Source organism: Trachymyrmex septentrionalis, unplaced genomic scaffold (genome assembly GCF_001594115.1).
Source record: "Trachymyrmex septentrionalis isolate Tsep2-gDNA-1 unplaced genomic scaffold, Tsep1.0 scaffold87, whole genome shotgun sequence".
Classification (NCBI taxonomy): domain Eukaryota; kingdom Metazoa; phylum Arthropoda; class Insecta; order Hymenoptera; family Formicidae; genus Trachymyrmex; species Trachymyrmex septentrionalis.
Genome location: NW_017306059.1, coordinates 4740989 through 4756640, shown reverse-complemented (window position 1 = coordinate 4756640; position 15652 = coordinate 4740989). Strand labels below are relative to the sequence as shown.

The following is a 15652-nucleotide window of genomic DNA, read 5'->3' as shown; positions in this document are numbered from 1 at the left end:
TACACCACTTTATAAATATTTTTTATAGATGTTGAAATATTGTATATGAGAATTATGATTGATGACTTTGCGGGTTTTTAAAATATTAGCAACATCACATTATTTTCATTGTCAAACCGACGATCAATTGACTTATGATGTTATTTTAGTTTTAGTTTAAGATTTTAAGTCTGACAATAAGTGTGGTGCACAGCTTATGTAACTGAAAGATGTATTTAGAATTTTCATATAAAAATATTATTAGATACTAAGATCTAGTCTCGATTGTATTATCTCTTTCGTTACTTACTTGGTTTATTTTATAATCTTTTTATACTTGTAAAGGTGATAAAAATTAAAACTCGGGATACGATCCATCGTGTCTAGTAAAGAACTGGAAAATCATCGCTTGTACTAAGGGTTAAATGTTTATGCTTCCATGCAACATGATCTTCAGTTCTACATGATCTCCAATCGAGACTTTAGTACAACTGAACATCTAGGTCACACTCGGACATGTGCCCCGCAAATGACAATAAAAGACAATAAATGTGTGAGAAATCTCGAAGAATTGTCACGACATTAAAACTTCGACGATTCTATGGTGTCCAATATTAATCCTCATGTCAATCAAATCGACTTGGCGATATTCTCCGATTCCTCGGAATTTTTTTAAAGATATAATGTATTAGAAATTACTGCTATGCAATCATTAATTTGGATCAATCCGGGAGGACCGCACCTTCGTAATTCTAAACTTATTCATTCAACTTCGAAAAGAAGAAGCAGATACCGACCACGGTCAGTTGAAGGATTTGGTTAATGACACACGTCGCAGTTGCCTACCAAGTATCCTTGTGGTCTGGGCCACGCCCCGCTCTCGCAAGAAGATTACACGAAATTGGCTGTTTTTGGGGAAAAAATAAGCAAGAAGCATGCCCGCTCTTCAGGCCGGTGATTTTGTTTCCGAAACGAGGACCGCTTTTCGACCTAAGCGAGACTGACTCACGTAAACGATACGCTCGCGTTCGCAAGAGCAGGTCGGAGGCGTTCCGCTCGTTTGAGGAAACTGTTACATTGATCAAAATTGCTCGCGTCCATCTCACGCCGTATATAACGATTACGCGTCGACGTCACAACGTACTTGCAATAACGAAGATTAACTGCATTTCGCAGTGAGCGGAACGCGATTAAAGTACGCGTCTCATTATCGCCACTGGTATCGCAACGATCATCAGATTCGCAACAACATCTGTCTATTCGATAATGTCGCCTCGAGGCAATCAATTTTGCAAATTACGTACACGAAAAAATAGTTTCGCTGAGGCATTACAAAATTTAGCTAGGTACAAATCTAAAAACAATTTTATTGAACATAAATTATGTTATTTTTATTAAGAAAAATGTTGAATATAGATTTAATACAAAATATTTAAATACTGTAATCATATATTATGTTAAGTTAACACTTAAATATATTAAAATTTTAGAACAAAATTTATCAAGGACTTGATTTTCACAACATAAATATAAAATGTTTTTTACCGAGTAGATAGTATTTCTTTAGATTTATTTATAAATATTTGAAATAAATAAAATACTAAATATACGAATAAATTTTAAACTATTGTTATATATAAATATATAATAAACAAACAATAATAATAAACAATTAAATAAATAAAAATATTATTTACAAAAATAATAGAGATTAAAACATTTATTTTCGATGTAATTTTTCGGCACAAAATACACTGTACAAATAACTACTCAACCTGACATCTCGTTACTTACTTGAAAAAAAGAAAGAAATAGAATCAAGGAGTAGAATCAAGGAGTTAAAGTGTAAGAACATGTTTGAATTCATTTGTTTTAAATATACTTACAATATTACGGTTGTCGTGTTACTTCTATCCTTGGTCTCCTCTACAAATAAACGAGGTCATTGAGCGCTAAGTTATGCCTTTAGTGGTCATTAGGAGATCCAATCTGCCATGCGCGCACACTAAAAGCTAGAACAAGTGGAAACAAGCTTTTAAAAATTCTGACCATTTTATATCGGTTTGGGTCCCCTGGTGATCAGGTCAGAATTACATATATATGACAAATTTAGTAAGTGATTTCAATTTTTAAGCAGTTTTGTTATGTTGTGTTGTTATATTGTTTATTTAAGTGTTACGAGAAGAATCTACTCCATATCAAGATTCGATAGTGTGTTTATTCTTTTTTTTTTTTTATGTTAATAATTAGATTATATGTATTTATATAAAAGTCTGAATTATGAATATTTTGTGTTAAAAGTGCAAAATGTATGAAAAATTTATGCTTAATTAATTAATAGTGTTTAATTACTTGTACGTCTTTTTGTGTTTTGAATCTTATTCCACTTATTATTCTAAAAAAAATACAATGCACGGAACGCCAATAATTTAACATAATGTTAATTTTTTTAAATAAATTAAATAAATATATAAATATAAAGAAGGACTCTTAATCTTAAACAATAAAATAAAAACTCAGATAAAACTAATGAGAGTCACACACTGATGTAAGAGCGAAGAATTAGGAGATGCAGATAATACTCAGGTAATTGATGGTTATTTTCATTTATTTCATCGAACATTTCGACTTACTTTGGAGTTCTCTTCAGCGAATACAGTAACAAAAGAAATTCTCCATTGAGAGCAAGTCACTTGCAGATTGACAGAAATGCAGCAATATCATAGAAATGCTCAATGGCAACCGAAGCTCAGAAACATTGATTCAATTTTGAGATTAAATACAAAGAGAGTTATAATATATATTAAATACATGTTGTTTCTCTATAAAATCGTATCTGTTTTTCAACGTGACGTAGCGTTTATTTTTTTTTTTTTTTTTTTACTGTATTACTCAATGGCAATAACATTTTACGATTCAGTGTCTTGGATAATTATTTTTTATGGTTCAACAAAATTATTTTTACATCTACGTCTAAATTAAATTTCAGATACTTCAGCAAAACCATTTTTAATATCGATTTATGCTACATTATTGAAACAAACATAATTTTATATTCAATTGATATAAAAACGTTTCCAAATCAGTTCGCCGATGAAAGTGAAAGCAGAGACAGAATATCCCATTATAAGCACATAAATCGTCGGATAAAATACGCTAATGTACTTAAATTTCGCATGATCTTGCTCCAGTTGAAAAGATTTCCTCGTCTCGTTTCTCAGGTATTCACGGCGCCATTTATCTCGAATGCCTCCTGACGTGAGCATAAGAAATAAGTCGCTGACACGTTTGATGTAAGGCGATCCTTCCGAAAAAACAGCAGCGACCGGTGGCGACAGATAGCAGAGTTTCGTCGTCATTATCACGGTTTCGCCGTTCCGTATATTGTTGATCGCGATTAATTCGGCCCAGTTATCATTCATAAAGCAGGAGACGTTCTGATGCATTAGTAGATCCTTTAGACAGATCTCTATTGTGGAAACCTTTAAGATTTTCTTGCCTGATTTGAGTATGTGGTATCCGAAGACGTTATTGAGCTTGATGACATCTGGCACATTTTCTTGCATCATCAACACCAAATCTGAGTTCATCAGATCCTGTAGATTGTTAAACTGAATATAATGATTGCTCTTGAAGCTAGTGCTCGTCAATTCGGCGAAAAACATTGAGGAATAGTAAGTGGAGATAACAACAATGCTGAAAAAAATGACTCGTTCGTGTAGCTTTGTGGGTGCCGGTGGAAATGATGTGGCCAACATCACACCAACAATTCTGAAAGAATGCCATCTGTTCGGATTGAACTTCATAAATCTTGAGCACAACCAGAAGATTCCTACGATCAAGATACTTATAAGAAGTACTCGAATCGCAGTACCGGATATGAAATTCTGCTTTCCAAGCAACTTTGGTACTACAAAGCACCAATTTTCGATGTGAAGAGGATTGCTGTATTGTATGTTGCATTCTACGTTGCAAATATTTCCCCATATTGGTGACGAGATCAAGAGAGCGTCATATTTTCCAGAAGATATGTCAATCACGATGCCATGTTGAGAGCCATTAGGCATTATCTGGAAATAGATGGGCTGTATTATTATCTTAGGTACACCGGTGAAGTTCATTTTATCCGCTAGAATCTCATTCAGGATCTTGTCCACGCCTTTTATTTCGTGTCTGTTAGACATTGATACAATATCGCTGTAAGGAGGTCGTCGGGTAAAAGCATATATGAGTGGGTAACCCTGCATATTTGGAAAATCTTCTGTAAACCATGCAACATCTGCGGAATATGGTTCCTCGGTATGACTGTCATTGAACGGATTATATCGATGGATAATCGTTGACCATTTATCGGAGTACTCTAATTTGGAGTATTCTACGACGATTGCGTCGAGAATCTTCTTCGACCACATTGCTCGAAACAGCTTCGTGAGGTCGTGACACGGTCGACGAAGTATCACCAGTACAAGTACCTTAGGCCGGGAGCGGTCGTGAATGAAGCGTTTCGTGTCTTCGGCCACGAGTTCGCCCTCGACGATATCCGGTCCTCGCCCTGAGGCGTAGATATACACGACTAGATCGCGTGACATTGCCCAGGAAGAAACCCGAAACTCTGGCTCCATCCGATCCGCGTTTACATAAAGCGTCGGTACACGTTGAGTTATCGTTGCAGCTATTTTATCGAGAATATCGATCATCTGCCGGTCCAGCAGCGAATCTCGAAGTATGAGAAGAACATCTTTGGGTCGAGACGTTTGCAATACTTTGCTCAAGATATCCGCGAAACAGTCTTCGCGTGATTGATAATGTGATAGAGGCAGACGACTTTGACTTTCGACGAGACGGGAAAGTATAATGGTCCAGAACAAACATTGCCACATGATTCTTACTTCCCTGATAACTGAAGAGAGTGACTGTGTGTTAATTTCGGAAGTGGTTGAAATGGACGACTGCGAAAAATAACTCGGCATCGAGTATCGACAACTGCACGTGCGACATGAATTACGCATACATACATTAACGAAAGAAATATGAGTTCCGTGCAAACATTTACAGAGAATTGCTTTTTACGCTAACATTATAACTGTCGCACATAATAGTTAAAGATCATTAGTCTTTGTCACTAACATATTGATTTTTATATGCCGAGGATAAAAAATTGATCTCCACGTTGATAGTGTCAAACAAGAACTACAAAGTGCATATAATTTTCTTATATAATTAAATTATATGTTTATTTTGCTTAATTATTGTCGGTCACCTTTTTGAAAATAAAGAAAAATATTTCAAACAAAATAAACGTTTGAACATATTACTCTTCCGTGACTTTTAATGCATACCGTGAAATCTACTCGTACAATTTTTTATTTTCAAAATAAACAAGGGAAGGTTGAAGGAAAACTTATTAAAATATGAAAATTAAAATTAAGATTTTATGTAAAATAAATTGATAAATAAACTTTCTAGGGATTACGTTTCTCGAAATCTGCTGCTTTTTAACTCTTCAAAGATTGAAGATCGATTATTTCTAGAATTCTTAAGCTACGATTTTTTAAATAATACAATAGTTTATTAGTAAAAGTAGTATCAAATTTGATGTGTTTTGCAAATTTGAAATCCGATGGTGACGCGAATGCGTATATGTATATGGCTACGTATAAAGAGCTATACTCTCTGAAATTAATTCCCACGAGTTCGAGACTAAAGGAGACAGAATAGCGTGCGCATCCGGACGCTATAGTCCAGTGCCCTTTTAAGTTAAAGGGAAGAAGAGTCGATGGTAAAACGCCGCAGAAACCGAAGGGACGACGATATAAATCAACGTCCGGCCGGCACGACGACTTGCTCTAGAACGGAACGGAGTAAACTGAGGAAGAGAGAGACGGTGCGCGCGGGCGGCGAGACATCGAAGTCGAAGTCCCCCCCCCCTCCCCCTCGCTACTTATGCTAATGCCGGCAAATCAATTTATTTATATTTATTTATAGCATTCAAATGTTTCTACCCGGAACGGGCGCTGAGCGCGCGCGGACGTCGCCGGTTGTCGGCGCGGACCACCCGCGAAAGCGAGCCGACATCCCGCTCGCTGCGGGCTACGAGATCCGTGGGGTCCAAGATCGTCCCCCTCTCTCAGACTGATACAGATAGCTGGAGAATGTTGGACGTAGGTCTGGGCAGTCCGCTCGACGCATCGCCAGACTGGCCAGACGATTCGAAATTTCGTGATGCAGAACCTCTGGATGCAATCGCCCCGGAAATCGCTAGAAAAGAAAGACAAGATGTCTTTTCACGAACAAAAGTTTCGAATCTTGAACGACCCAGCGAACATTTGTCGTAACTAGTTACGTCTTTTTCTCAGAGATATAATTTTTTCATAATTTGCCTGGGTAACGGGCATTGAACCGTATGTTTCATGTACGCTAGTACGCTCAAGAGAGAGCTTGCCTGATAAAAAAAACTCGCTGGCGATTAGAGACAGTTGATTGACAACCAGTTTATTTTCTAATACTACGCACGCCTACGTGCATAACACAAAATAACCGTATATTATTATATTTCTTTTACTTCCAATATGTTAAGGTATTAAAACTTTAAACTTGAAGAAGTACAAAATGAGGACGTGTATAATGAACAAAGTTTTAATTTATAATGATTTATAATGAGAAAAGTTAGGATTCAAAGAGTCATTCAGAGTTTTATTTCTATCGAACAATGTAATTTCACTCCTCTAGTGAATATGCATGCGACTATATGCCGTGACACTATATAACGAAGAATATCACATCTGTCGGGTGCAGTTATAACTCGAGTTGTACGCGTGACGTAATCCCGAAGAACCCGAGTGTACCCGAAGTCCTCAGTAACGTATACATATATGAAAAGACGTGATGTCGAGAGAATTTCCTGATGTTTGCTTATAATATATATTATTTTGATTTTTTAAAGCTTTAACACATTCTTCAATATTTTTTATATCAAATATTAATTTTTTTATATCTAATTGTTTGCTGAAATATAATCAAAGTATCGATAATAAATATAAAACTTAGATTTGCTTATTAATAAGACACCCTTTATGAGCAACTGGGTGGGTCAGTATGCACAATCCGATTAATTGTGATAATTAAACAATTATGGACATGAACGTATAAAATAGTTTTGACTTCGGCAATTTTATTTATTGTAAGAAAACTTTGCAATATTTATTTGTGTATATTAAAAATATTTAATTTTGTCCCAATTATTTATTACTTTTTATATCGATGATTCCACAGTAATTGTCCATCATTTGATAATAATTAATAATAGATTACGTTATATTAATAGAAATCAAATATTTTATAATTTATAAATAAAATATTTAAAAATATCTGTAAGATCCAACTCTTACAAAAAATTATATATATATATATATAAATTTATTCTTGTATGGTAATAATATAAAATTATATCGTTAATGATACAATTTATCGTTATAAATGTTGTCTAAGGTTTAGCGAGTTTAACTTGCTCTGATTCACTTATTTCTGAGTCACTCGGTATAATCGGAGGGCCAGCGCAACGCGCGAGCAGTTGTGTCAATTATAGGCGTGGACATATAGAATACATAAAGAGTATTTGAAAGTGAATATTTTTTTGTTGTGAAAAGTTTTCGCAAAGTGAAAAGTTAAGACGCTCATCAAGTTTTTTTCGAAATGGCCATTGAAATCCGCTTTTCCTTTCTTATGACAGCATTGCTCTTCCTTTGCTGCGTCGAAGAAGGTATATAAATCAGAAAAATATTTAAGCTTTATTTAATATTTTTACATTAATCTTTAAATAACTTTTAAATATCAAGATTGCAAATATATTGCGCGCATGTATATAACGTGGTCGGTGTTCCTACAGAGATTTGCGTGTAATTGCTATAAAATTTTATTTTCCAAACATACTCCTAACCTCCACTTTACAAAAATAAGCACTTTGCAGAATAAGTATAATTAAATATTACATACTATTTAAATAGAATATGTTTGATATATTGTGGGATGCATGTACTTGCAATTAGGATTTTTGAATTTTGTCATATTCTTTTAGGCCTTTCAATCAAATGTTGGGTGTGCAGATCAGACTCGGATCCAAAGTGCTCAGATCCGTTTGACAATTCTACAGTGCCTATTACAGACTGTAAGCAGGAACCTGACTTGGAGCACTTGCCAGGTGTAAGACCAACAATGTGTCGTAAAATTCGTCAAAAAGGTTGTTTACTTATAATAGCATTATACGGTTCCACATATAGCTAATATACAAAAATGCAAATTTATTATATACAAGTGTTATTTCGTTGCACCTTGTATTTTATAAATTATCGTTTGCAGTTAATGGGGAATGGAGATATTTCCGTAGTTGTGCTTACATGGGTGAGCCAGGAATTGCAGGTGATGAGCGATTTTGCTTAATGCGAACTGGAACATATAATATATTTATGGAATACTGTACGTGCAATAGCAAAGATGGTTGTAACTCAGCACCCTATCAATATGTAAATTGGCTTCTCTTATTAATCGGCCTAATAACAACTGTTCGATACGTATTCGTCGTTTGAAAAAGTCTAGCCAAAGATTCTTAACAGATCTATTCACTGGATAGTGTAGATTTCAATAATTATTTTTACAGTTCAAGATTCATTTGTACTTACTCAATATTCTTCTTATTTTACACATCGTCAGGGAAGACGCAAACTCCAGCAATCAAATATATATAGATCGTAGTTTTACACAATTTTGCAATTTTGCAAATTTTATATTTTTTTACGTAATATTCAAGTGCCTTTTTATATCTATCTTTAAAAATATCATTGATGGAAATTTTTAATATTTATAAAAAGGAATAACTTCCAGTAAGTCAGTAATTTACCCTGGCTTTTAAGCTAAATTTTATCAATAAATTACATATTTTATAGAAATATATTTTTACTGCTATATAAAAGAATGTACTATATATTTGTACTATTTTCTCCATTTTAATATTATTATAGTACAAAATTATGAATCTCTTACTAATATTGAATTAGTCGATTATAACCCTAGATATTAAGAATAAGACTGCTAAAACCGTCCGGATTAATCATACGATCAATTTAGTTTTAACGCAACATTTTGCTGCCTTATTTTGTACATACTTTTTTTTAGTAATATTTTTACACTTGTATTGCCATACAACATAAACGAACATGATTTGTAACATTGTATCAGTGATGTACTTTATTCGTATAAAGCACAATATCATTATGCTCAAGCATTATAAAATTGTTAGACGATTGCATAAAGTGCAGAAAATAAAATAACTTCTAAATCGAAAACTACATATTGTCTTGACAAGTATAAAATTTGAAAAAGTTGTTGAGAAGAGTATATGAAAAGTATTTTTGATTTGTTATAGAAAAAAACAGCGAAAAATTGTGGATAATATAAGATGTATTTATAAATAAAATTTTTCTTTTACATACAATGCAGAAGTAAATAAAAATATTATCTTAAACGAAATGTATGTGTACTTTTTGGTGTCAGCAGTTACAAACATACAAATATTCCTTAAAATAACGTTTAAATATACATTATTAAAACAATTAGAAAATATGTTAATTGATATTATACAATGTAACTACTTTGAAATTTTTTTAACTGCCTTTTTTGTGACATTCTTATTTGAGCTGGTGTATAATAACATTGAAAATATTAATACTAATTAATTAATATTTAACATCTTTAAAATGATATAATGCAATTATACAACGATTGCGATTTTTGTAGCATCTTATATATAATCAATATAAAATATTTTTTACTAATAAACGTATAAATATAATTGATAGAATAAGATATTTCGATGTATCACAATTGGAAATAGTTTTTTGCTAATATTAACTCGAAATACCAAGTCGTCACTTGCTCCGTTTCTAGTTAGTGTCATAATAAAAATGAGCATTTAATGTAGAAAACTAGTTAAATTTATCATTATTAAAGATCATAAACGATACGCTTTTGTAAGTGATTATAAATATAAGTTGTAATTCATATAAAAATTATGTTATCTGTGTCGAAACAAAATATCACTTAATACTAAAGTTACATGGCGAGCTTATTCTTGTGAGCTTATGAAATAAAATATGATATGTATTTGCTATAATCCATTTTAACTACACATATATGCTTAGTTCTTACTTTACGGACGGTTACATCAGATTATGGTTAGAAAGATCGAGTTCTTCTCTTCGTAAAATCAAGGACGGTTAAAGTTGGCAAAAGTTTTGTATATACAGCATATATATGCAATCGAAAATTACAACTAAATTAATTTAAAACCAATTTTCTTTTATGAAATCACGTAATTTTTTCCTAAAATCAACAGTAGATCGTAGACATCTGTGTGTGTAATAACAAAGATTCACTTAAACGTGTGCACTCGTATACGTTTCTATGATATTCTTTGGAATAGCATTATCGATCGGTGTCGTAAATATGTATGGCGCGTATAGTGATCTCATTTTCGCTGTCTCTAGATATCTAACAGGAAAATACGTCGTACGTTCAACGGCTGTAATTTTCGTAATGTTGAATAAGTTATCGATTCCTCGTATGTCTTATTTTTATTCAAATGCTTGCCACTTCGTTATCTGTTGCCCCGGTTTCGCTAAAGCTTGCTTCCATTGTTCGCCGTAAGCTCCACCAACATCAGGTCCAATCACAAAGTGACCCACAGGAGTCTTTTTGCCTAAATAATTGCATAATAAGAAGAATAGTACGATTATATATTGATATTTTATAAAGGTGAAATTTTTTGCTTACCCATTTTATTCTTCGAGACGAACTTTACAACAAAGCTCACGTCATTGAGCGCTCCTTTGTACGGATTGTCGGCGACAACTCTCGCCGTCTCAGGTGAGAATTTCATGGACACCGTTGGTGTAAATCGATCGCTCTTCCAAAAGTGTGTTATTCGACCGCTCTCGACAACCGACATCTTCAGATACATTTGTCCTTTTAAACCTTCATGCTCATGCATCGTCTGAAGCGAACATCTCAGACGGTTTAGAGACAATATTAATTGCCCGCCACTGTCTTCATCTTTCTCGCCCTTCGATAGACATAAAGACAATTCGACTTGGCCTTTTTTGTTTTCTTTCTGAAAGATTATTATATCGTATATATTTAGTAAAATATTAAATAGAGAATATAGCGGTGTATACATCATTAAAAAAGTTTCAATATTTTTAAAAAATAAACGCGCACTTATATTTTATTTATCAATATATACAAAATGATACCTATTTCCAAAGAATTGTAAAAATGAAGAAGAAATACATTAGATGTAACTTTAATAATCAAGATTTGATTGTGGAAAATAAGATTTATCTTTGAGAAAATCTCTTTGTTCAACGTATGCTTGCGCAGTTATATGTACACTAATTGCAAGTATGTGCGCTATTATTATGTTAACCAAAAGGTTAACTTTACACGAATATCTTACAAACAATTATATTCGATTCGTCTTCATTTGGAAATGATTGTGGTTTTGCGATCACAATTGATAGGCTGTAGATACTTACTCTTTCCTCGGCACCTGAGATACCACTGGCGATTGGTCGTAATGGTTTCCATAGATCACCTGTGGATACGTCACTAGTATGTTTCGATTTTGGTGGTTTGCAAACGAAGTTCTTTGGATCAAGTGGAATTGTCGTCGCGCCAACAGTTCGTCTCTTGTCGTAGGCTCTTCTCTCTGTAGCTGTAGATTCTGCGAGCTTATCGGAATTTTTTCCAAAGAACTGGCTGAGGAGTTTATTTTTGGTAGATTCCTGATTGTCGGAAGAAGTACTTTGATCTTCCTTCTTTTTCCCACCTTTCTTTGGTGCTTCTTTAGTAGGCGATGTTTTCTCTGACTCTTTCTTTTCAGTCGCTATCAAAGGTTTGTCCTCAAGAATCGCGTAAAGAGTCGCGACGATAAATCTAGATCCATTAATTTCCTCTTCTACAACTTTTGATTTACCAAACTTTTGCTTGGTTTCTTTGCGCAAGGGAAAAACGAATTCTTCGTTCCACTGTGGCCAGGATTCATTCCTTGACGTGGTTTCGAACTTGTCTTTTCCAGGAATCAGCTTCACCTAAAAAATTCAGACTGTCAGTTTTTTTTCTAATAGTAAACTTAGACTCATTTATGATTCATTGTACAAACTTTGAAGTGAATTAGACGAGAATAAAAAATTAGAATTTGAAGTGTAATAAATATAAAGAAATCAATACTTTTTTTATATCTGTTCTGTGGTGAGAATAATTTTCACTTACTATTTATTGCACAAGTTTTAAAGTAGAAATATATAAGAATTAAATAGAAAAAAATATCAGAGAAATTTAGGAGAATTAATATATATTTTTATTTGTATTTTGTGCGCGCGCGCGCGTGTGTGTGTGTATGTGTGTGAGGACGATTAATTTTCTAAAGAATTCATTGAATTACGAAATATGCACTTTTAATTAATTTATATATTTCATTAACGATTTAATTGGTACATTCTAGCGATAAAGAAAAAATTTATGTTTGAATTACGAATTTTGATTACTGAATTTTCGTTCAGTAATAATTAATGAAAATAGAAATATTTATGATCGTTACTCTGGTAACAGATATTTCATTAACGATTCGTATGTACAGCACGTGTTCCCGAAATATGTTGAAGCGTTTAATCGATTTTTGTTATATATATAGATGTTTAGCAATACGTCGTCCTGTTTGCGCGACAATGTCGAAGGAAATTGTAAAGAACATTCTCTCTTGTCAGTCAATAAGATACTACAGTCAATGTCGTACTTCTATAATACGTTACTCATATAGCATTACGTAATCATAGATAACATCCAGGAGTGCTGCGAGCGTCTCCGACTTAATTCGGGTTCGAGTACGGCGAAGCGTAGCGGAGCGCGATTTTGCAGTTTACACAAAAGTATTGGCGTCGTTTGATATCTCCGGCGTATATTTACCGAGCGACGCAATTAGTTCATTTTATATTTTATTAGTGCAGACAAAATTAAATTAAATATATATACAAAAAGTTTAAAAAAAAGTAAAATCATTGTGTTAAATCTACGGATTTAAACGGATCTCCCCATCCTTATACATAATTATTTACGTTAAACTCTGATTATTAAAGAAGACTCTGTGTAATTGACTAATTGTTTGATGTGTCATTCTCTCTCGAATTGTTATATTAATAAATTATTGACCTGTAGAATTTAAAGCTGCCTCGTTGTTAATCTCTTTGCTTTAAACAGATACGTTCAGTGCTAAATATGAAATATGATCCATTAACGAGACATGCGTTTTTTGTTTGTTCAAATGCGATTGATTCACATGTGTTTACTCTACCTTTACAACGTAGCTATTGACTCTGGTGAAGCCGAAGTTCTGTGGCAAGTGTCTGGCACCGAGAACTGTGACATTTAATGTCTTGTCGTTTGATGAGTGCATGATCCTAATGCCGATTTCCGGTTCCAGATTCACCGTACGATCCAACGGCGTAGACACCGTCTTCAGACTGTTGTCGATAAAATTTCTGATCTTTGCCAGCGCCATGTTCGCGCAATTGTCCTCGCGAAATTACAGTTTCCCAATTACGGCTTATCGGCGAATGAGTGAACCGTTTAGATAACGGTTGATCACCACAGGCTCGGTGTTCGCGAACGCTGCAAAATTCTATCGTGAGCTATAACCACTATATAAGCTAGCTGCACAAGCGCACGCTAAAGCGTGTGCTATTAATATGCGCATGTACCTATATAATACGGCGTCATACTTGCTTGTCCAGAGACATGATTTTCGAAATGACGCAAGATTATTTGACGTGGCGACAAGAATTTCCGTAGATATATTCGATAACAAGAATACCTTCTATATTTCATTGTTATCATTTTGAAGATAATAATGCCGATTATTAAAACCTTGATAATCCTATTTTACGTCAACGTTTTATCAGCTGCATTTATTATTTTTTATTTATAGGAAAGAAACTTAAGGAAAGAACTTAAGGAAATAAAAGGTAAATAATAAAGAGTATACAGCCACAGCACAATAGATGTTAAACAAGTCATATATTAACAATTCCAAATAAGTATGTCATCTTTTTATGTACTGATGATGTACTATTTGTCTGATTATGTACTGATGATGTACTGTTGTCATCTTTCTATGTACTGATAATGGTCAAATCTTGATTGAAACGTCTACTTATTTATTTGGAATTTTAAATGTATGACTAAATGTTTAACATCTATTGCTGTGGCTGTATGCTCTTTATTATTTATCTTTTGCAATTGTTTAGCTACTTTCAAACATTTTATTTTTAAGGAAATAATTCCTTAAGTTATTCCTTAAGAAAAAATTATTTTATTTATAAAAAAAAAAATAGAAGAAAATCACAATTCTTTTTTGATACCGATTATATGTTGCGTTTGATATTTTACAATACATAGAGAATAAATAGTTTTACACAAAAATGCAAAATATTTATTGTTAGAAAAGCATTAAAATAATATTGTGCTCTCCGAGTCGATATTCTTTGACTTTCGATCGTAAAATATGATTGTAAATTCTTGCGATCGTAAAGCAGCATGCTTTCTCTCCTTAGATAACACAATATTTTTATCATCCACAACAGGTGATTATCAGCTGTTCTGAATCGGTAATGGTATGGCGGTCCGACCCTTTTGCTCCCGGCAATAAAGCCGCGTACATGCAAGAGCAGGATGTTTCAGAAAACGAAGAAACTAACTAACGCGATCGAACTTTCTCCACGAGAAAGAAAAAAAAAGCTTCGTTCCATCGTGACAACACCGGTACCGTCGATCGATCCGGAGCGATCGCGCGACCCGCTATACAGCAACCGCGGAATGTCGCGTAGAAAATCGCATTTAACGCCAAGATCCGATGGCACCGACCTCCATTATCACGTTATTAACTAAGGCGAATTGACGAGGTAAACAGAATAGAGACGCCTGGCATCTCCCACCTTCTTAATAGAGACTTTAATGCTCGGTGTCATCCAGAGTAGAATAAAACAAAGGCGGTAACATTATTCTTATAATCCATTCAATTTTAATATTATTTCTATCTACAAACTGAATAAAATTTCACTTTAAGTATATTATTTGAATCTTGTTATTTTAAGTTTTTAGAGCATATCTTTTTTGTGCGTTGAAGGAACAACAGAAATATTTTTATTTTGTTAATTTAATTTCTTTAATCAATTAATCGCCGAGCTGCAATTTTTTTTTTTGCTACTATTGGAGAAACGTAATTCGTTATATTATACCCTATCTAATTTGACAGGAGCGTGCGCGATTTCGAATTACGAGAAGAACTACAATGCACTGTACACGGATGACGTGCGTGTCAGGTAGCTTACTCCACGCGCGACAGTAATATTGACGTTATTTTGTAAACTAATGACTATTCGTAGAATTGCGCAATCCCGCGAGAAATAAAACTTGTACGTACCATAATCGCGATTCGGAGCAAATGCGCTGGTGCGGCTGTTTTCAGCAACGAGATCTCGAGCGAGCAGGAAGAGGGTCGTTGGTTGATCGGCGAGCAGCAACCGAGTCTGTGACTGGTGTGGGATCCTCGGCGCGGTCCTGCCGTCGG

General features: G+C 33.9%; 2 protein-coding genes across 3 annotated transcripts; one reads left to right on the top strand and one right to left on the bottom strand.

Moving 5' to 3' along the window:
• The first annotated feature begins 7534 nt into the window (after window positions 1-7534).
• On the top strand, window positions 7535-8724 carry LOC108755338. Its single transcript, XM_018498269.1, has 3 exons — window positions 7535-7738; window positions 8054-8215; window positions 8335-8724. Exons 1-3 carry the CDS (start codon window positions 7672-7674, stop codon window positions 8559-8561), a joined length of 456 nt encoding a protein of 151 aa, XP_018353771.1. The 5' UTR covers window positions 7535-7671; the 3' UTR covers window positions 8562-8724.
• Window positions 8725-9855: 1131 nt separating this feature from the next.
• LOC108755486 lies at window positions 9856-15646 on the bottom strand. 2 transcript variants are annotated; one of them, XM_018498518.1, is made up of 5 exons: window positions 15506-15646; window positions 13379-13705; window positions 11565-12119; window positions 10804-11140; window positions 9856-10729 (listed from the first exon to the last, which is right to left on the bottom strand). In XM_018498518.1, exons 2-5 carry the CDS (start codon window positions 13583-13585, stop codon window positions 10605-10607), a joined length of 1224 nt encoding a protein of 407 aa, XP_018354020.1. In that variant the 5' UTR covers window positions 13586-13705; window positions 15506-15646; the 3' UTR covers window positions 9856-10604. The 2 variants fall into 2 exon arrangements, with proteins under 2 accessions (XP_018354020.1, XP_018354019.1); XM_018498517.1 differs by having other exon boundaries at window positions 13379-13695.
• Window positions 15647-15652: the final 6 nt, after the last annotated feature.